Source organism: Podarcis melisellensis (genome assembly GCF_964234715.1).
Source record: "Podarcis melisellensis genome assembly, chromosome: 5".
Classification (NCBI taxonomy): Eukaryota; Metazoa; Chordata; class Lepidosauria; order Squamata; family Lacertidae; genus Podarcis; species Podarcis melisellensis.
This window is the reverse complement of record NC_138537.1, coordinates 61,562,645-61,585,211: the sequence shown is the minus strand read 5'-3', so window position 1 is coordinate 61,585,211 and position 22,567 is coordinate 61,562,645. Positions and strand designations below refer to the sequence as shown.

Below are 22,567 nucleotides of genomic sequence, written 5' to 3'. Positions count from 1 at the left end.
GGAAGTGGAGAAATGGTAGGGGAAGAAAAAAAGAATAACTTGAAAGTGGCTCCTGTACCTATCCACAATTCACATAAGAGATTATATTTTTGCAATACCTCAACAGCCTTTAGTTCTTCCATTATTTCAGACACTTTAGAAGACAAGCATTTCCAAACCTTAGTGGAAAAAGGAAATTAAGCAAAGTGTTAGTCCTCTGAAGCTTGGACTTTGAGCTGCAATTCAACATATTGCCCGTCCAAAATAAATTATAAAACTACAATATCTGGATGAATTGCAAAGTGAATGCTTACTCACTGGTAATTGTCTCACAATGAGGTTTTCCAGTCCTTTTAGGATTTGCATCGCGGTAGCAAAATTTCTTTGCTCATAGCAACATTTTGCAATGAAGAGGAATTTTGATAGCAAGTTCACCTGCATCTGGAATAAAAATAATAATACATGTTTTATAGAACGTGCTGATATTCAGTGCCAATGTTTGTGTGAGATGTATGCTTGGAAACCCTCACATTGAGGCACCAGTGAACCTATTACTATACATATTGTTAGGCAATGAGAGATGGCAGGTTGTTCTAAGGAGGAAAATGAAAACAGCTAACTGCAGAACAACCCAATGCGTGGAAATGCATTATCTACCATCTATAAGCTGGCAAAAAAGGTTGAGTTTTAGAGCTGACTATATAAAATTTTATAATTATCAAATATTGCTTTACATGTTGGAAACAGGTATCATGGAACACTTATTTCATAACATCTTTATTCTGCAAAACCCTGTATTGATCACATTTCTTACTCAACAACAGGAAAAGTAGCTGTTCTCTAATTGCTTGTTTTCTGGTTGCCAGTCAACAACTATGTGCGTTTCTGAAGAATGCTATAGATAGAAACATGGGAAGCTATTAAAAGAACAGCTAACAAATTTTCTGCTGTGCATGTTGAAAAAAGAATCTAACTTATTCTTTGATTGAGGTTGATGCTACCAAAATGATAGGAACAAGAATTCTCAAATTGACAAAATGAATCAACATATGAAATAGGAAGACAGGGTGTACGTACCTCATGCCGCTCTTCTGTATAGTATAAAGTTAAAACAGTCCAGCAAAGCAACCTGGCACTGGTAATATATTTTAATAATAGAAATATCTGGGATTTGGACCTCTTGAATTGGCAGGTTGGACTCAGCTAATGAAACTATGGCACAAACACATCTGGGCTGCATTGGCTGAAGAACTGAGACAATACATGAATGTGCTACATAGTATGTTTTCTTTCATTAGGTTTTAAGTGTTGCTTTCCATTGATTCCTCTCAATTTCAATGTCATGCAACACAAAGCACCATACATGTGTCCTGTTTACTTTTATATCAGTCCATCATCTTGAGAGGCCTCATTTAAAAAAAGTGGGGGAGGGAGTGGGGGAAATGTGTTTTTTGTTATGTTTTGTTTTTTTGAAAAAAGGTGGATAATGTGATAGAGTAAAGCATTTCCAAATTTCTACAGAATATCAACCAGAAAGAAATTGTTAAAGTTATCAGCCTTCTTGAAGTTAAACCCCTGGAATATTGCAAACAAAACAAAAACCAATATTTTTCAGCAAACATGTCAACAATGCAAACTTTTTTATGGTTTCCTTTTAAACCTGCTAAAAATATATAAATGAATCGAGCCTATCACAACAGCACCCAATTTATAAAAATGCCATGCATCAGTGGCGTATAAATTGCATTTCTATTATTTTATATGTTAGGAAACTCATCAGCTCATCAATTATCCTACTGTATATGTTTCCTCCCTAAAGTATTGAAATTGGATAAGAAAGCTTATTATGTTCCAAGTAAATCCTGACATTAAAAAAATATGTATCATCTGTGCACATGAAGGAAAAAGGCAGTGAAGTGCATTGGTTTATACATCATACTAGGATTTCCCTTTGGGATATAAATGGGGCAGATATATGCACAAATCAAACTCCTTCCAGTGCCCTTCCTTCTGCATGCAGCTGCTGGGAGTCTGGCGCTGCAAGACCTCTGTAGGCAATTGACAACCAGGACATTGTTTATTCACCAGTGGCTGTAGAATTATGGAGAGCAGCTGGTTTCCAGGTGATCCCTGCAACCAGCAGAGTCACAAATTACAATACTGCCAATGAAAAGGCCATGCTGATTTGCTGGAACTAAAGCCAAAGAAAGAACTGGAGCTTGCAAGACTGTGGCCATAAGAGATTTCCACATTGGCAAGAACAAAATGGGTGACCGAGTGATGAGGAGAGGATCCTCATCTTGTTAGAGCATGCACTGAATCTAGGGGCAGAGATATGGGTCTTTCTCCATAACTTAGTTTATTTATGGGACTGTTATCCAACCTTTACACTCTAAGGGCACTCAACACAGCACAAGAAAAACATTTCCATCTCTCTCTCTCTCTCTCTCTCTCTCTCTCTCTCTCTCTCTCTCTCTCTCTTCCCCTCTAAATTGCATCCTAAAACAATAGTTCTGAATAATACTCTTAAAGAGTTCCATAGACTTGGTCATGTCTGGAGTACTAAAAGATTGCACCCATTGTCAATGGACTATGTGCAGAGACGAACAAAGGAAAGGCATTCATCTCCAATTCTGCCAAATTCAACTTGCTGCCACACATGTACAAATAGATGACAGATATTTCATCACACTGTGAGAAACGGTGACGTTTTATTGGTAAATTACTTTTTAAAAGGAAAGTCAGTATGAATGGTAAAGCCAACAGATGCAATTATGGCAAATTGCAGTCTCCTATTGAACCAGAAGGGGATTGTTGAAAAGCAAGCGGCTTAGCAGTTTTATCTTCTGATCTGCTCCTAGTCCCAGATATTTTTTTGAACATTAATAGAAAGATATGTCAACTGTACACTTCTGCCAACACTTGCAGAACATAACATTCCAATAAAGCAAATTTAATGAAAGGTGGAATCATGCCCTGAATCATAAAAATGAGAGATGGGTTCATGCAACCATGTAGCTGTGGCTATCTTAAATACTGCAAACCTGACCAAATTAGTGTGAAATAACATTTTATAAACTTTAACTTTAGATAGAGATCTTTTCATCTCAAGCATGGGAAAAAGCCCCTTGATGGCAAGAACATATTTATAACGCAAGATTAAAGGTGAATTCTAATACCCACTTCAGAAAGTCATAGGAGCATACTTGCAACTCTAACTACTACTTCTCTTTCTTTCCAGAAGTTTGTGATTTGCTTAGCAAAATATCCCCTCTCCTCTCTGTGTGTGCAGCAGCAGCAGCTGTACTGCAAGTGGAGCTGAGTTGCTCTGCCAGGTTTCCAACACCATATATCACTGCCCTTGCCAAGAGGAAGAGGGGAAGGTGTTTGAAGCCCAGCACAGTGTGCTGGCACAAACCACACCACACTGAGGTCCCTGCGTCTTGCCCCTCCTGGTATTTGGTTGTGACTCATGAGGAAAACAGAAGAGCAATACAGCCCAAACAGCTGCTACCGTGTGTGTTTGTGTGTTTAAGAAACAGAAGGCTAATTAAACAATTTTTTACTACATGCCTAGCTCATGGCAGGCCTTTGCAAGGATGCAAATGAATGAACCTAATCTCTAATAGCTATGAATTTCTAAAGCCTGTATAGCTAATCCATCCCTTTAAAAAAACCTAAAAACAAAGATGCCTATAATAAATACTACATTGTTAGATGCATTTCAGTCCTGTGCAACACTTCTCCAGGATATCTTTGCACTGTTATAGGAAGAGGTGCCGCATTCTGCCAGAACATACTGAATGTATTCATTCATTTCTTAGGCCACATCTGCACCATACATTTAAAGCACACAGGGTGGTATTCAATGCTAGTGCTACTCAGAGCAAATCTACTGATGTTAAGGACTAACTCGGGTTCATTAATGCCACTGACTCCACTCTTGTGTAGAACTTATTTGAAATGTTTGACTTCCACCAAGGAATCTTAGGAACTGTGATGGTTAAGGGTGCTGGGCAAGCAACAGTTCCCAGGATTCTTGGGGGAAAGCCATGGGTTTTAAAGTAGTATAAATGTGTGCATTAAAATATATGTTACAGGTGTGACCTTGGTTTTCCACAAGATTGTGCACAAAGCAGATCGCATCATATCAAATGAACAATATTATTAAAGATAATCAAAATGTAATATAAACAGATACAAATATCAACATAATGTCAATAAATCAATGGCAGTATACATAAATCTCAACATTGCTAAAAGCAACCACACAAAACAATGATTTAAAGGAACTGTATACTCTAACCCAGCAGTTTAACCAGGAGAAAGAATAAAGAATATATTTTGTTATGTAAACAGAAGCCTTGGGATTGTTAGGGAGAACAACGGAAATTTCACTCTCTCTCCCTGCCACAGTACGGTAAAAAAAACAAAAACCCTTCTATCAGGAGCTAATGTTTGCATTTCAAGTGAAGCCTCTTCCTTTGAATGTTAAACCTCTTGCAGTCACTATGGCTACTTCATCCTACTGGCTGAGAACCTTATTCAGATTGTAAAGGTAAAGGTAAAGAACCCCTGACAGTTGTCCAGTCATGAAAGACTCTGGGGTTGTGACACTCATCTCTCTTTACTGGCCGAGGGAGCCGACATTTGTCCACAGATAGTTTTTCCGGGTCATGTGGCCAGCATGACTTAAGCCACTTCTGGCAAAACCAGAGAAGTGCATGGAAACGCCGTTTACCTTCCCGCCGGAGCGGTACCTATTTATCTACTTGCACTTTGACGTGCTTTCGAACTGCTAGATTGGCAGGAGCAGGGACCGAGCAACGGGAGCTCACCCCGTCGTGGGGATTCGAACTGCTAACCTTCTGATCGCCAAGCCCAAGAGGCTCAGTGGTTTAGACCACAGCGCCACCTGCGTCCATTCAGATCATAAAGGTAAAGGTAAAGGTACCCCTGCCCGTACGGGGCAGTCATGACCGACTCTGGGGTTGCGTGCTCATCTCGCTTAAGAGGCCGGGAGCCAGCACTGTCCGGAGACACTTCCGGGTCACGTGGCCAGCATGACAAAGCTGCTCTGCCGAGCCAGCACCAGCACAGCGCATGGAAACGCCGTTACCTTCCCGCTATAAAGCAGTTCCTATTTATCTACTTGCACTTTAGGGGTACTTTCGAACTGCTAGGTGGGCAGGAATTCAGATCATACACAGACAAAATAACTGCATAAGAAGGGTCAACCACAAATAAATTATCAATACACACGAAAAGCAATCATGAAAAAGAGGACTGCAAACCTTAGAGCTGTAGCTTGTTACAATTTCAGCAGCAACCCAATTACTGACATTGTCTGCATATTTTAAAAGCTGCAAAAGGTAAGCATCTTGGACACAGTTTTCCGCAAAAAGGTTATAGGCTTGAGCAGGCAATTGCTCAGAGGAAGCAGCTCTGTAAAAGACAAGCATCTACAAAATTTAAATACTAGATTATATCCATGCAAAGGGGGCAAAGCAGCATTATTTCCTTACAATTAGTTGAGTGTAGCTCCCAGAATTACCCAGTGGCTCAGACAAAGAGGCAGGTGTTGGTGATGGAGCTACAGAGAGACATTCCCAGTACAATAAAGACTCCTCCTCCTGGCTGTGAGGAGTCAAACAAGATACTCTGGAGCAGCGAATGCAGTGGGTAACAAGGCTTGGCAGGAGAGAATTGAATGATGCAACAGAGTGAAGCAAGTACCACTTCCTCCTGGCCACCTGCTTATGCATTGGGGAGGCATTTACTGAGGGGCACTCCTGCCTTCATTCCAGCAGACGGAACCCCTGTGTGAATAGCCAAATAGGCTAAATATATATATATTTTCTGTCTGTCTCTCCCTGTGTCAGTAAAGTAACTGGCACAGGTGCCTTTTATTTACAGCCCCTTACCATTTCTGCTATGCTAATTTACTTCTGTTAATCCCAAATTATGTATAGTGGAAAAAATAATGGAGAAAATGTCTTAACTCCCAGGCTCCAGTCTTAAACTGGGCCAGCAAAATATAGAACCCACAAAACATGTCAAAGGTGTAACAAATGATAATCGTGAACTGGAAGCAAGAGGTACATTCAAAATCTGAGAGACCTTAGAATATTTAACCAAAAAGTTTTCTCAGAAGTTGCCTTATATAAGCCTCTGGCTAACACTAGACTATTAATAAATGAAAAATATCTATTTTACAAACTAGATGTATGCTACTATTTTGTCAAAATGTTTTGCTTAAAAAAAGTATGTTCAGTGTTCAGCATCAGGCAGTATCCATATCCTTGGATAATGTTGCGCTGTCTCAGTTCGTGTGCTTTGTTGAAGTCTCTCATCATACTCTGAAGTCTACAACAAATTTTCTCATGCTAATAAATTTCCCCCCAATACATATCAGTATGCCATTAGGCTAGGCAAAGCACCAAACTTACTTTTGGAAAGACACACTCTTATCATTGACTCCAAGGAATCTTGAATTTAGAAAGTGCACTGGGTGACATTTATGGAACATTTCCTAAAACAGATAAAAATGGCGTATGATGCATTTGATCTGGTGTACACTACTTATCCATTGACCCCCTAACTCTGACAACCTCTCTAGAAAGATACCATGGTTGATGGTATCAAAAACCACTGGAGAGGTCCAGGTGAATCAACAGAGCTACACTCACGCTGTCCTAGGGCTGCCATGCGTCCGGATTTTTCCGGACATTACCAGGATTTCAAAGGCGGAATTGATGCCCAGGGGGAATTTCAGAAAGTCAGCGCTTTGTCCTGGATCTTAGGCAAGGCAATCGAAAAAGCGTGTGACTAAAAAAGCTCAACAATTTTGCGGTATTCCTAAACTTTTGGGGTGTCCTGGTTTTTACTTTTTGAAATATGGCAACCCTACCCTGTCTCTTTCTTTGCAGGAGTCATTCTACAGGGCAAGAAAGGCAGTTTATGTGCCAGAACCAGGCCTGAACCTCAACTAAGAAACTGACCCACAAAGATGGTTTTATCCAAAAATGCAAATTTACCTGTTCCAGCAACGTCAGCTGATGGCAAAGTTGTTGTGCGGTATATTCTGTTAAGAGATATGGCATTCCGTCTGTTTTAGAGTAAAAGCCTGAGAATTCTTCTCTTTCATTTGAATAGCATGGATTTGCTAAAGCTGATGTAATGCCATGTTTGCCTCTCTGATAAGGAGCAACAGTTTCACTTTGCTTTGAGATATTCCAATTAAAGCTCTGTAAAAAAAGAACAAAAGGCATTTGCTTTGTCTATGACTTTACTCAGGCAAAAACCAACACATTATTACATAATGTAATATGTAAGTTAAGTTCAAAGACTACTACCTGTACAATAAATCTATGCAGTTAAATTTTATACCATCATACCCTAATACCACAATATCCATTTGAGAGCACAGTCCACAAGTCTATTTGAACAGGACTCTATAGAATCCTATTATTACTACTTCCCCCTTGCATTAAAATAACTTCGACTTTTTAGTTCAATATTTCATGTTGGGTTTTTGTTTTTTACATCATTCTCCATTCATGCCTAATTGAAAGACTAAATATAAGCCTTAGCCAGAAAATAAACTATGGCTTTGGTTTATTAACATGTAACAAGATATGCTAACAGCGAATATTTTAACTGTTACAACAAAACATCTTTGGTTAAATAATATTTTGACAGAGTTGCCATGATATTAATCTCTTTATCATTAATTTAGCTCTGGTCAAAAATATGCTCCTCATGCTTATCTCCATACAGCCTCCAATCTTCTATTCCCAATACTGGAGATCTCGCTCTCTTGAGCTGATTATTTTCCATACTAGTAATCTTTTAAGGAAGTATGATGGGGACAGATGCTGTAGGGGAGAAGAGGGGTGAAATTCCATTGTGCAAGCGGAAGTCTGCTACACTACCAGAAGAGCAGCCCAGGAACGACCTATTATCTGGCGTGTCTCAATCTAGGCTGTGAATGTAACTCTCAGACCCTGTAACAGTTGTTGATGTTTATTGTATTGCTTTGGGGAAAACTTGTAATAAGAACTAAACAGACAGACAGAAGAGCACATGCCAGGTGCTGCTGTCCATAGAGCAAGTTAAAGAATCCTCGTACCTTTTGCAAAACATCTTTTGAGCTCTTTTTGCAATGAAAGTGTAAAGGTTTTATTTCACTGGTCTCCTCCTCCTCCTCTTCTTCTTCTTCCCATTTTTCTGTCTGGTAGTATTCAGAAACATTGCTTTGCTTTCTGCTAGTAATGCTTCCCAGTAGTGACAGCAACCATTCGCCATAGCCATTGAGTGGAGCTACCTACAAAGAGAGCATTATTGGAGTCTTCTTCAGATTATAACGGCCTTAATATCTCCAAAATAAACCCTGCTTTACTAGAGTGATTTAGGAAACAAAACTGATGGATCCCCAAGGCATGTTATTTCCTCTCTGTTCAATTATATCATATAACATTGATGCAATCTTGCATGTGATGACTTACTTAGATGACATCCACCTTAAATTTTCTGTAAATATAGTGAATTACCTTAGATATGATAACGCCTTTTAGTGTACTCATAAAATCAGGATTTACTGCAAAGTCTACAGCATAGCAGTCTTTAATCCAGGTCTGCAGAATGGCGAAGCTACGATGACATATTTTGCTAAGCAACGAACAAGATTCCAGGCTTGAACTAAGAACAACAGAAAGTTGGTGAATCAATTGACATTTGAATATTCCACCAATTATAATTATGTACTTGAAAGGATTATGTGTCTCAGTTTATCTCTTCCAGAACACAAACAAGAAGTGTAGCTTCCTTTTTTGTAGCTTAACAAGAAAGGAAAGCTATTGAAATAAGAATGTATTTGTTGGACAAAACACTCAGCCAAGAAGAGGACTCTGTCTTTAATTTGCAGTTGTATCTTGTAAGAAATTTTATAAATCCCATCTAACTTAAATGAATGCTTTTAGTTTCAAAATAAAGCGATCATTCACAATTTCAAAGGAACAAGGAAAGACTACCGATACATCTATGCTAGTAAACTGGAATGTATCAAGAGTTCAGCTTTATTTCAACACTTACTTGGGTAATGTGATTCTGATTCTATCAAGAAGAAATTGAAAAAAATCTTCTTGGGAGCAGAAGTAACGAAAGGTGAAGAGGAATTGCTGTACATAGCCTTCTAAAAATGCATTTCTGCAGAGTACAAGAAAAAATCAATATTGTAAGCTCAAGCGTGCTTTCTTGGAATCAAGTACAGAGAAAGATTGAAAAGTGAAAGGAATAGATTCAATTAATGTCACTTGAATTCCCACAATCTCTATTTTCTTTTAAAACAGATCCTTTGTTTTTAGAAATTGCATGTTCAAAAAATTAATGACATTAAAGCACAATCCTACATTTTCAGGAGCTGCAATGAGGAATAGATAATCCTGAGTGATATCCAACTAAGTAATATAGTAGTCTCACTGAAATGATTTATCAAACCCTCTTATGTAAACAGGTCTATTGTGATTAAACCCCCTTATTTCAATGGGTCTATGACTAACATTGGAAATACCCTATTTCCAGTCCATGTGAATTTTAAATGTGTTCACTTCTTAAGTCTGTTCTGTCCCATTCCAACATTAATCTGTGATTTCAAAAAATATGCAGAAATAATTTGTACTTAAATACGTGTTTTATTCCAATGTGTTCATTTCTAAATGTTGATCTGGAATGCTCAATATAATCCAGAAAACGAGAATTTCAGAAAAATAAGAGCTCCCTTTGCCTTTCCCAACCATGACATGATAAAATAAATTTAACTCTAAACTATAGGACTCCCCTTGCTCCAGTACTTAAAATGAGAAACAGACCATCCTGCTCTCCATTGCCTAAACTTGGAATAGAATTGTCGAAAGGAGTTGTGTTAACCTGGGAGTGATTCCTTAACTTCTTTCTCACCTCACTTTTGCAAAGCAGTGAGAGACACTTTCCTTTCAATCTTGCAGCATAAAATGCATGGAGATTGATAACAGAATTGCACCTTCATTTCAATAGGGAGGGGGGTGAGAACAGACATCACCTTTTGTGAGACTGCAGAACAGGCTGTACCTGGAATAGAGATATGCCATCAGCCCAAGTGGTGTTCCAGCTTGTAGATTTCTTGGCTGACTTTGATTGTCATTACACGGGGCTCTGTACTGGGTTTTATTTATATTATAGAAGAGGAGCATGCAGTCCAAGGAGCTAACGATGCCCAGAGCTTCACTGCTTGCCATGTTAACAACTGCAAGAAGGTTGCATGCCTCAACTCCCCATTTCTCTATAGACATAATCTACAGCAGAAGGAGACAAGACAGACAAAATGGTACAAAGTTATTCCAGTGATGGGGAGGAGAAGGGAAGGGACACAAAGGCACTACTAACAGGGCCGTCTTTAGCATATGCCCCGCCGAGATGCACAGATCTGTCCAGCGCCCCCAAATTAACTTCTATTGAGTAGGGAAGCCAAAGTTATTGAGCTCTTCTTGGAAGGGAAAATCACTCACCTGTAACAACAACACAGCAGGAAAAAAACTGCTTTTGTTTTCTGACTTGGGAATATTTGTCGTTACGGAGTAAGAGAGCGACGGAGGAGGGAGGCAGGGACTTTCACTCCATTGCTTTTCACTGCTGCCAATCGAGAGGGACTGGCATACAGTAGGTATACATTTGATGCCCCACAGAATTCAGCACCCGGGTGCCCCACACCCCTTGCACCCCCAGGTAAAGACGGCACTGACTACTAATTTGCAAATCACTGGGCATGCAAAAGCTGGACATGCATATCCTCACTGCCCACCCAGGAGGTTCTTTCAACTCGAATGCTAGAGAAGGAACTGCACTAGCTCAAAGTCCACCACCCTGATTGTGACACTGGCCAGCGAGATGCCTCTAAGGAAGTTGGACATTCTTGTGTGACCAATAAACAAGTCCGAGAACTGGTGGGGAACTATGGGAGTGGTGCTGATCAAAGGGAGCCACTTCTACACATTAAAATAGCAATGCTACTTTGGGCTCTCATACTTCATTCCTCCAGCACTGAAGTGTGGCGTGTAGGGAAAAAAATCTACTTCCTGATGCACTGATTTGGAAACAGTAGATACCAATTTCTAATTCAAAAATAAAGCCAAAGTATTACCTGCAGATACTTCTTTACCAGGTCAAGAAACTGCACCTTTGATTTCATTTCTTCCAGCTGTCCCTTCAGTTTGGGCAACACTGTTTTCACTTCACCACCTCAAGATTTAAAAAGTGCAGTAAGGGCCACTTTGCGTCAGCACAGATGCACAATTACTGTAACAAAGCTCTTAAAATTACAAACTACAGATATACCTTTGCTTCTTCTCTCCTTATGCAACAACCTCTGGTAGAATTTTATACTCTTCCTATAATTCTTTGTCTCCATCATTATCAGCTGCTCAAGTTCCTGGTGTGCAGGTTGGAGGGAAGTGAAAGTATAGTAAGTATAATGATGTAGTGGTTTTACTTCTGATAAGCAGAAGCTGGTTGCAAATAAGAATCAACCAACAATAACACCTAGTATTGCCCCTAACAGTTAATATGCATAAAAGTTAAAGCTAGACATTATCACAACTAGCTATATGGGTCTGGTTCAGAAGTCTAAATTTTGTTCCGATTAAACAATGGTTTATTAGACCTGGAACTGAGTTGTGTTCCTATATGCCATCTCTTCTCTGCAACATCCGATTATAACTGTGGTTTAATGGCTCACTCCAAACCAGGATATGGAGGGCCTCTTGATACGGAATGAGCCCTTAAGCATTCTACGTGCTTGGCTATCACAAGCATAGCTGTCAATGTTTCCATTTTTTTTAAGGGAAATTCCCTTATTCCGAATAGGATTCCTCACAAGAAAAGGGAAAAGTTGACAGCTATGATCACAAGAAACTGCAGTTTAAATAGAGCAGGATATCCTCAACAAGGCCAGGCATACAAAGGAAGGAGGGAAAAGCAGAAAGCATACAGACACATGGTTTGCTCCCAATCTGCTAAACTGTGGTTAATTGGAAATGAAATTATCTCTGAACAGGGTCGTAGTATTGCAATAATAGGTACTTAAACTCATTTAAGCACATAAATTGTACTTAAATGCCTTTAAAATTATTGATGAACATAATTATTTTCATTAATATTATATGCACATCATATAACCCTTTTCTATCTTTCCTTCCAGGAATACTGACAAGTCTATAGTCTGTTTTAAATGGAATGTTCAATGCCAGCTGAAATAGACTTCAACGAACAGTGCAAAAAATCAGGATGAAAGAAACAAAGTATTTATAAAAATATCTAGGGACAATCAAGACTAGTCATGTGTCCCAAAACAAGTCAATGTCATATAGGAAATGAAGACGTTGCTCTGTTTGCTTTCATTAAAAGATTTATATTCCACAATTCTATCATGAGATACCAAAGGTAGCTTTTCCCAGTTCTGCAAGGGAGATCTGTATGCTAATATGGTTGTATATCATTATGTGAATCCTTTCTTCGTGCATCTGATGTAGACCAGGGTATATTCAGGGTGGCAAACTGATGGCAAACTGTTTCCGCCGAGCAAACAGTTCTTAAAGGGTGGAAAGAGTAAGTGAAAACAACAATAATTCAGATTCTTCCCTGAGTTTCAAAAACAGCTTTTCAAGTGGTAGGCAAGAATCCTATCAAAGAAGAATTACACAGAAGTCCTGGTACATTTCCGTCTGGAGGGTGGCCTTAGCATGCGAGTGAAAACAAGCTGTATGACTGACACACCTGCAGTTATGCAATAAAGCCTGGTGTTTTAATTATTTCCATTGGAAACAATTATCAACAAAGCACAGTAGTTAATTCTAGAATGAATGACTTCTTAAATCAAATAAGTGTGGTCTGATTAGGGCTGTTTACCTTAAATAGCAGCGGCATTGCCTTATAGCATTCTAGGTGAATGTGGGTGTTTGTAAACTGAAAAGCATTTTGTGAAATAAAAGAAATGGGAATACAGCCAACAAACTCAAAGACAAACCAGTTCTCTTTCTCGTTTGGAAAAAAAATCATTAGGTTTAACTCAACATAAGCTTTTGATCTGTTAAAGTAAGGACCATCTTCCATTGCTCTCCCTGAAGCTAAAGATGCCTGAAGGCTAAAATTTCTTTGATAAGAACACAAGGTGATGTGTGAACTAATACAGTGGCTCTTGAGAACAGCCTTTGCATTTAAGCACATATTAAAGATCAAAGGTCAACATTCTTCGATTCAAAACATGTCCTCACAAAAATGATGTCTCTGCTAAATACTTGACCTACTATGTAGGCAGAGAATTATACATCAAGAGTGTGCTAGATTTCTGTGAGCTTGATCACTGAAATTGTAATGTTCACTGTAAGACTATACAAAACCCTTGATATTAGCTGGTAGTGAAAGCCTAGTAAACCATTTGGAGTACAGAAGAGACGGCATTAAAAAACAACAACCCCAGAGTTTTTTTATGGCACCTTAAAGACAAATACATTTATTACAGCATAAGCTGCTGCAAACTCAAGCCCACTTTGTCAGATGTGTGAAGTGAAATCTTATTTGGCAGATAGAAAAAGGAGCAAACTGTAAAGTTGAATGGCAGCTCAACCAATGAACCCCAGCAGCAGCAGCTCTCCACAAAAGGGCTCCCCCCTCTCCTTCCCTGGGGCCTGAGATTGGTCCCCAGTACAATCTGTAAGGGGAGGGGACAGGGGATTGCTCAGCCTGGCAAGCTAATATGCTTGTGTGGATGGAATGTCTGTAACAGTGTGACATTAAATTCCACTCGTAGTCTTTAAGGTCTTGCAATACTCTGCTGTTTTCTCTGCAAGGGGCTAACATGACTGGAAGTCTTTCCAAAACGTTTCCATTTCTCTTGCGAAGAAACGTCTCAACTTTCATAATCAGGTAGAATAATTTAAGGCACAGCTTCACAATTCTCCATGACTCCCCTTCATGCTCATTAAACATGAAGCCCAAGGAAGGTCCCTACCCCAACATTGCTCATGATACTGTCCAGATTACACAAACCTACACTGGTACTTATATGTACTGCAAATGAATATTGGAATAGTGTGGACAATAGTAACTAGAGTAATCCATCTTGCAAGGACTGGAGAAAATAGCATATCCAATGCTTTTAAATCACCCATGTGAATGCACCTTGTAGAAAGCATAAGTAATGCACTAGTTTACCTCTGGAAGCCTGCTTTTCATGCTCTATATTACACCTTAAAACAACAACAAAAAGTGTCCCTGATTTTTCATCCATTCTTGAAAATCAGGATACCTACCGCTTTTTTCGCATCTATGTCTTGTGCGTCATTAACTTTCCGCTTTCCAAGTTTTCTTACGTAGTGATGTACTTCCAAACTAAAACATTCCGAACCATAGAATGCAGTGCTCCAACCAGGACAAAATCCACACAGTTCAGATAAGCAGGGAGCTTTGGTGCAAACATTTTCCTCCAACTTTAACAGATCCTGCTCTTGTTCTTGGTTCTCTGCTGTCAAGTCTGCACGGGGGTAACATTCATTGGCTTGCAAAATTTCTCCACCATTCTTTTGTATTCCACCTGCAATTTCCTGTGATTCGGCTTCCTTTTCAGAATTATCTTGTGGGAGGTCATCTGCATCTATGCCGGCAATAGAAACTGCAGTTGTGTGAAAACATGTTCATCACATTTCTTTCATCACACTGGCAACGGTCACAAGCCAATTGGCATACAAAACACACACACACATTATGTGTAGCAGCTGTGGGAATGTTCAGGGGGACAGGAGAGAATATGTTGTTTATTAATATCGTTCCTAACTTGCATTAGCAAGTTTCTTTACTTAGCAGAGTGCATTCTGCTTTTCACAGCAGAAAACTAGTTGCAAAGTCATGTGAGTTTCTTATGACAATATGCAATTCAATCTGGCTCGTCCAGATTGAAATGTTTTCTAATGTTTTCCTAGTAAGACCACTTGAATCCCTCCTAAAATAATAAAGACACTGCAGTCTTATTCATAAGCAATAAAAAGAAAGTTTACTCACAATCGGTCAGAGCACAGTGTGATCCCTGAAGGCAGGTTTAAGGCTTCAAGTTAAAAACTTATACTAACAGGTTTATCCCATAAGGAAGATGACCTGCAGGACTGCTTGGCTGGCAGCCAGCAGTTCATTCCAGGAAGTTTGCAGGACGAAAAGAAGATGGAAAAGAAAGAGAGAGTGGCAGCATGCCTTGTCCTTTTATCAGGTCTGGAAAGGTCACGCCCACCCACACGCAAGGAAGGATGCTCCAGGCCAGGAGGAACAGGAAGTTTCGACTGGCTGGACAAATATTCCTTTGCATGTCCGCTATAGCAAAACAAGGAATGTTGTACTTGACTGCTCTCAGTGGATTACATCCCACAGCAGAAACCTTAAAATTTCTTCATGGCCAGGAACCCACATGCCCTCTTCACACAGAAGCACAGCCACTGCAAATTTTCTGCAAGGTGGGGCTCTATGCCACATGCCTACACTGCATGCGAGGACACCATGTAGGGCCTTGACTGAACTGTACAAAGGTTAAAAAAATGATTTATCCCATTGCAGTTTAACACTGCCCTACTTTCTTAGCTTTTTGAGGAGGATGCAAAACTCCTCTCCCAGTAAGCCTATGGGCATTTACAGTAGCAGAGTGTGGCCTTATGTTCCTCCTGCTGTAGATTATATAGAAATATTACAATCAACGAGTATTCATGATATTTTCATTTTAACTGCGTTATTATTTTTTGTTGAAAGTCAGCTTAAGTAATGAAGGGGCAGTGCACAAATGCTTAAAAGAAAGAAATGTAAACAAAGTATGCTACTCAACCAGAATGATTACAGGATGGATATATTGTCCAGCCTTTCGAATGCAATCTTAGAGGTGAAATGCGGTTTCCAATAAACATTTCTGATTGAGAATATGGATTAGTATGGCATCACAACTGCTTTGGAATAGCAGTGAGTAAAAGGGAGTAAATCTTTGCTGCATCTTCACGTGTGGGTCTCCTGACCCATTTCTACATTAAAATTTTAAAAAATCAGCATGGAAATTCATCTTTCAAATAAGTATTTTTTTCAAAAATCTGCATTTCTAAACAAATTTTGCTTTAAAAAAAGCATTATTAGTTGTTGTTTTTTAAGCTGCATTTTGAACCAAAAGTAGAAACTATGAACATTTGGAAAATGCAAACTGAGGTGGGATCTGGGGTGGGAATCCTACTGTTATGACTCAAGGAACATTTCTGCCAAGGCACTGCCCAGTGCACGAGCATTCAACTACTATCTTCCCTGAACACAACTGGACAGTGTACCCAAAAATAACACAGAAACAAGAATTCTGCATAGACCCCACAACCTCACGCACTGTTAGGTTTTTATATGGAGTACTTCTGTCACTGTGCCCAAATTGAGGCAATCAGCTAAGAGCATGATTTACCACACAACCTCTCCCATGCAGGGTGTGGTGTCATCCACAGCCTCAGAAACAATACTGACATCATAATTAAAGATGCTGAAAAAGGAGCTGCCGTCATCACTATCAACAAATTGGGACTATAAAAGAAGGCGAGACGCAACTTTCCAATACCATTCTTCTACAGTCCTTTATTTTTAGCTCTCAGCTGGTACTAATCTGGATGGTAGATTTCGGAGGAGTCATTGGGCTATCAGGTTGGTCTTAGGATATGCCTTGATGATGAAGCAGGAAAAGAAAACTCTTCCAGGAAGTGATTAGCTGCCGATCAGTTTTACAGACCCTCCAAGATCGACAGTCAATGGAGTCAACACAACAAGGGTAAGTAAAATAACAGAAAACTCGCGTCCCAGTAAGGGTGGTGTGGGGGACTTGTGAACAGTCCAACACAAACTTATAGACCATTGCAGTCCCCACTAGGACGAAGTCCTAATAGCCCAGTGAACCCTCCTAAATCTACTGTTCAGGTAAGTACCAACTGTACTATTTCAGGAGGGTGTTGCTGAATTATTGGGTTGGGATGTACCACACAGCAAACCTAATTAGGGTGGATCCCAGCTGCAATGGAGAGTAGTAAGGCAGAAGGACTTGGTGCAAGACCATACAGCCAGAAGCAGCCTCTGCTGAGGCATAAGCTCCATCTTATGACTTCCCCTTGTGAATGTAGCTAGAGACAGCCAACTGGCTGCCCAACAGATATCAATCAAAGGGGTGTTAGCAAAGAAAGCTGCCAAAGTGGCTGCCACTCTAGTAGGATGAGCTGTAATAGAAGATGGTTGGAGAAGCTTCAAAGCTCCATATTCCACCACAATACAAGCTTTAAGCCACCTAGATAAGGTGGAGGAGCTAACCATTTTGCCAAAGGAAGTGAGGTGAAAGGAAATAAATAAGGAATCCTACATGTTAGTTTACACGCTTTAGTCCTTGAAGAAGAAGAAGAGGAGGATTTTGGATTTGATATCCCGCCTTTCACTCTCTTTAAGGAGTCTCAAAGCGGCTAACATTCTCCTTCCCTTCCTCCCCCACAACAAACACTCTGTGAGGTGAGTGGGGCTGAGAGACTTCAAAGAAGTGTGACTGGCCCAAGGTCACCCAGCAGCTGCATGTGGAGGAGCGGGGACGCGAACCCGGTTCCCCAGATTACGAGACTACTGCTCTTAACCACTACACCACATTGGCTCTCCTTGGATGTGAGGTATCCTTGGGTGCACACCTCACATCTAATGCGTCCCAGGCCTTTTCCAATGAGTGAGCAGGGTTGGGACAAAACGTAGGGGAAACCAACTCTTGCTGAACATGGAATCTCAACAGAACTTTGGGTAGAAAGGAGGGAATGACCCTGTCCTTGTGGAAAACACATAAATGCTTTGCTACAGATAGGGTCCCCAACACCGACACTCTATGAGTGGAAGGGACAGCTATTAGAAAGAGTTAATTCTCCTGTGCACCTTCCAATGTGATCTGTGCCATTATCTGTCAACATTGCCTTTCTATATAAGACAAACAGGTCAGTCTCTATGTAAAAAATAAATGCACATAAATCTGACATAATAGACCACAACATTAAAAAGCTGGATGGAGCAGGCAGCATTTTAACCACCATGGACACTCTGAAAGTGAGCCTCTTGGAACAAAACAACTTCAAAGAAAGTCTGCAACATAAAACTGCTTAATTAGAATACATCAAGAGGTTCAAATGTGGTCATTTGTGAACTGAACCTAGACAAACTCTTTTTAGCATATTATATATGTTAATTGGTTCAACAATATGTGATATCAACAACTGTTTTGTGAATTATCACTGTGAATTAGGCAATTACCGCTCTACACTTTTCTGTATATCATTTCCCTCTGACCTCACTATTTACAATTTCCCCACCCCCTGCCATCCATGTGTATATGTATACTTGTAATTCGGGGTACGTATGGATCTGATGGAGTGGAGTGTAATCCACCGAAGCTTATGCCATAATACATTTGTTAGTCTTTAACATGCCACAAGATGCTTCATTGCTTTTTGCTGCAAGGAGCCAACATGGCTATCCCACTGGCAATTGAATTAATATCTTCAGCAACTGAATTAATATCTTCTAACACTTTCTGGTCTCATTATCATCATCACAAGCTGTGACCATCATCACAAGCTGTGGTCTTTCCTTACCATTTGTTTCTTCACTGGCGTCCCCAAGATTCTTAGGTTTATTTTGGCTCTGAGATGTGTTGCCACAGTATTTAGTTTCATTCATGCTGTAAATATAGAGACGGGGTGGTGAGATAGTTGATTACACAGAGACATGCAGAAAAGATTTGTTAGGGAGAACAGCTCAAATATGAGGATCAATGTGCCTGAAACTTCAAAAACAATTTCATTCATCTTTTCTTGTTATGCAGCACAGAACAAAAGTAAAGGAAGCAAGACCTAGGAGACCTAAACTAGCACTCCATGTGAAGTGTTTTGGACCAGGCTGCAGAGTCTTCTGCAATGTACCATAATGATAAAAAGAAAAATTAAACAAAAGTCTGGCAGACATGTCAATGTGCAGAGTTTCCCTAAAACAGAAGGTTTGAAAACCACTCCACTAGCATACAATGGCATTGGACAAGGTACAGTAGTTGTGAAATTTCCTCTGTTGTTCTTTCTTTCGCCCAAAGAAGCATGCAATATAAATTCCAGAGACATTCCTAGCTTTCTCCTCAATAGTCAATCCACAACACATTTTCAGTTATGTCTATAAAAGATGTTCTGAACACAGTAATACCTGATAAAAATGTGAAAATACTTCTTTTAGAAACTGTATTAACACCACCCCAACACACACACATTTCTCTCTTTTATACATTTTCCGAAACATTGCCAACAGGGAATAGACACCAATATATTATCGGTCTTCATTAAAGTCTCCTATGTATCACATTAGTCATGAGAAACATTAAGCAAAACTAGAAGCATTCATGATATAAACTGTTATGAAATGCCAACCATATGTTTTGAGTCGTCTTCTTTTTCTTTTCGCACTCAACACCAAAATTAAGAAGCCAAATATCTTCATTATACTCTTAATGAAGGTTTAAAGTTAGATACACTATAACCAGGCTCTAGAGAACAAACTGCATAGTGTGAACGAGGGATTCCATCTTGATTGTACGGCAGCTAGCAGTCACAACTTCTGAGTGGTTTATAGCCTCTCATGGGTTTATTCATTTTTACATCAGCACAGTCATGTTTATGTCCATACAGATATACCAGCCAATTCAAGCTCCTGCATAATTCTTAAATGCTAAAACCCTTTCCTTTTTAAAAATGCATTTCCCACTTGGTTAAGTTTCCCTGACTTAATAATTAGATGAAACGTCATGATCCAACCCAGGAATGGGAGTTTAGGAGTCAATGTCCAAAGTCAATGAAGTTCATAGATTTAGGGTATAGTATAGATATGGAAGACTGGCAAAAAATATGGAATGAAAATCTGAAGTTTACAGCATGTACTACGTTAAAAGAAAATGTTATGAAAATGGTATACAGATGGTATATGACACCAGTTAAATTGGCAAAAATGTACAAAACCTGTAACAAATGTTGGAAATGTAAAGAGAAAGAGGGTACATTTATTCATATGTGGTGGGAGTGTAAAAAAGTGAAGGGGTTCTGGGAAATGATATATAATGAGTTAAAGAAAATGCTGAAATATAGCTTTGTAAAGAAACCAGAAACCTTCTTACTGGGAATAACTAAAAAGGAAATAAATAAGAGGGACTGTAAACTCTTTCAGTACGCAATAACAGCAGCGAGAATATTGATGGCCCAAAAATGGAAACTAGAAGAACTACCGACTTTGGAAGAATGGAGAACAAAACTAACAGACTATGCAGAACTGGACAAATTAACTGGAAAAATTAGACTTCAATGTGACCATAAGTTTCTAGAGGACTGGGGAAAATTCAGATAATATTTGAAAACTGTATGTGAGGAACATACAAAGCTAGTGTGTTTTAAAGAAGCTTTGTGAAAAAAATAAGGAATATTGCAAGAATGTAAATGAGGACAGAAAAAAATTATTTAAAGGCGATACTATAATTAAGGAATGTGAAGATAGAAATTTAACTACGGATGATTCTCAGAGGAGTTGAGGGAGGTTCAATAAGTCAAAATATGTGATGTGGTAATTTGTATGATTGGAGATTTTATGAAAAAAAATTAATAAAAAAATTATTATAAAAAAGGAAGTTCATAGAATCACAGAACTGTAGAGTTGAAAGGCGCTGCGAGAGTCATCTAGTTCCAACCCCCTGAAATGTAGGAATGTCAACTACATCATCCATGACAGATGGCCAGCCAACATTTGCTTAAAAACCTCCAAGAAAGGAGAGCCCACCCACCACCCCCTGAAGCAGTCTGTTCCACTGTCAGACAGAAAGGTCTTCTTGATTAATTGGAATCGCCTTTCTTGAAACTTCAGTCCGTTGGTTCGAGTCCTACCCTTCAGAGCAGGAGAAACCAAGCTTAGTCCATCCTCCTTGTGACATCTCCTCTCAGTTTCCTCTGTCCCAGGCTAAACATACTCAGTTTCCTCAACCATTAGATCAATGAAGAAGTTCTAGAGAGTTCCAGTGCCTCATTCAGAACTCACGCCATAGAACAAACGCCAACACATATTCTGACAGATAGCAGAAGAGTCACTTACTTACCTTGCAAATATAACAGTTTTACCATTTGCTGCATCATACAGTTTTGCTAGTAGTTTTTCTTCCCAGAGAAGGTCGCAAAATTTTTCAGAGATTGCATTACAGAAAGTTTTATATTTGAGATCCTTTAAGCTGTAAATATATTTACCTGGTTCAAGACATTTTAAAAAATGTGAATTAAATCGGGAAGGGGAAGACAGCAAATCTCTTATGTGGTTATCAATGTTTTGTGAAGCTTTGTTGGGCAAGTTTTAACTGATTTTAATATTGTATTTTTAAATGGTTGCAACCTGCCCTAGGACTCATGGTGAAGAGAAGAGAAGAAATTGAATAAATAACATATTATTGTTCCTTTGATCAAGGGAATGTCCAGAGCACTTGAATTTTGATTTAAAATGAAATATGGGGGAACAATACCCCAACTAAGTAAGGTATAGGGCTAAGTAAACAGTCTGTCACTGGGAAAATATAGTTCACCCAAATTAGTATGCCTATTGCAGTGTGAAGTATCACATATGAATGGCTGCACCAATTATCGCAGCAACCGACTAGCTACATTACTGATTATGTGACCTATTCTCTCCTGCATGCCTGTAACATTTTGTGAACATATTTTAAGGAGGGAACACGCTCAAAGACCCATCTTATGGTAAGTGACCCTGGGACCGCTTACCATGTCTCAGCCTAACCTACCTTACAAGGTTGTTGGGATGATAAAATCACGTAACACCTGTATTGAAAGACCTACATTGGCTCCCAGTATGTTTCTGAGCAAAATTCAAAGTGTTGGTGCTGACCTTTAAAGCCCTAAATGGCCTCGGCCCAGTATACCAGAAGGAGCGTCTCCACCCCCATCAGTATACCTGAAGGAGCGTCTCCACCCCCATCAGTATACCTGAAGGAGCGTCTCCACCCCCATCAGTATACCTGAAGGAGCGTCTCCACTGAGGTCCAGCTCCAAGGGCCTTCTGCCAGTTGCCTCACTGCAAGAAGCGAAGTTACAGGGAACCAGGCAGAGGGCCTTCTCAGTAGTGGTGCCCACCCTGTGGAATGCCCTCCCATCAAACAACTATCTGATGTTTAGAAGACATCTGAAGGTTTTAATGACTGCTGTTTTAATTTATTTTTAATCTTCTGTTGGAAGCTGCCCAGAGTGGCTGGGGAAACCCAGCCAGATGGGCAGGGTATAAATATCATCATCTTCATCTTAAGTTCCTTGAAGGAAGGGCAGGATACAAATGTATATAAATAAAACAAGAGCTTCAAAAACAGACATTCTTATCTAGAATAGGCTTTCCCCTTTACACAGATGAAATCAGATGAAGGAAGAAATCAGAACCACTGGAACTATTCAGGTCATGTTAAAAA

General features: G+C 39.5%; 1 protein-coding gene across 11 annotated transcripts in view; it reads right to left on the bottom strand.

Moving 5' to 3' along the window:
* Window positions 1-22,567, bottom strand: part of KNDC1 (kinase non-catalytic C-lobe domain containing 1) — a 72,756-nt gene that overhangs the window by 2,874 nt on the left and 47,315 nt on the right. For 7 of the 11 annotated variants that reach the window (XM_081912606.1, XM_081912607.1, XM_081912603.1 and 4 more), the window contains 14 exons: window positions 21,203-21,347; window positions 18,678-18,763; window positions 14,322-14,680; window positions 11,350-11,443; window positions 11,156-11,253; window positions 10,087-10,310; window positions 9,073-9,186; window positions 8,532-8,679; window positions 8,111-8,305; window positions 7,017-7,226; window positions 6,429-6,511; window positions 5,274-5,424; window positions 298-420; window positions 99-158 (listed from right to left, as the gene is read on the bottom strand). In XM_081912606.1, the coding sequence (XP_081768732.1) occupies window positions 99-158; window positions 298-420; window positions 5,274-5,424; window positions 6,429-6,511; window positions 7,017-7,226; window positions 8,111-8,305; window positions 8,532-8,679; window positions 9,073-9,186; window positions 10,087-10,310; window positions 11,156-11,253; window positions 11,350-11,443; window positions 14,322-14,680; window positions 18,678-18,763; window positions 21,203-21,347 (2,090 nt within the window). Of the gene's footprint in view, window positions 1-98; window positions 159-293; window positions 421-5,273; window positions 5,442-6,428; window positions 6,512-7,016; window positions 7,227-8,110; window positions 8,306-8,531; window positions 8,680-9,072; window positions 9,187-10,086; window positions 10,311-11,155; window positions 11,254-11,349; window positions 11,444-14,321; window positions 14,681-18,677; window positions 18,764-21,202; window positions 21,348-22,567 lie in introns of those variants that run through there. The other 4 variants (XM_081912611.1, XM_081912610.1, XM_081912605.1 and 1 more) reach the window with 3 other exon arrangements.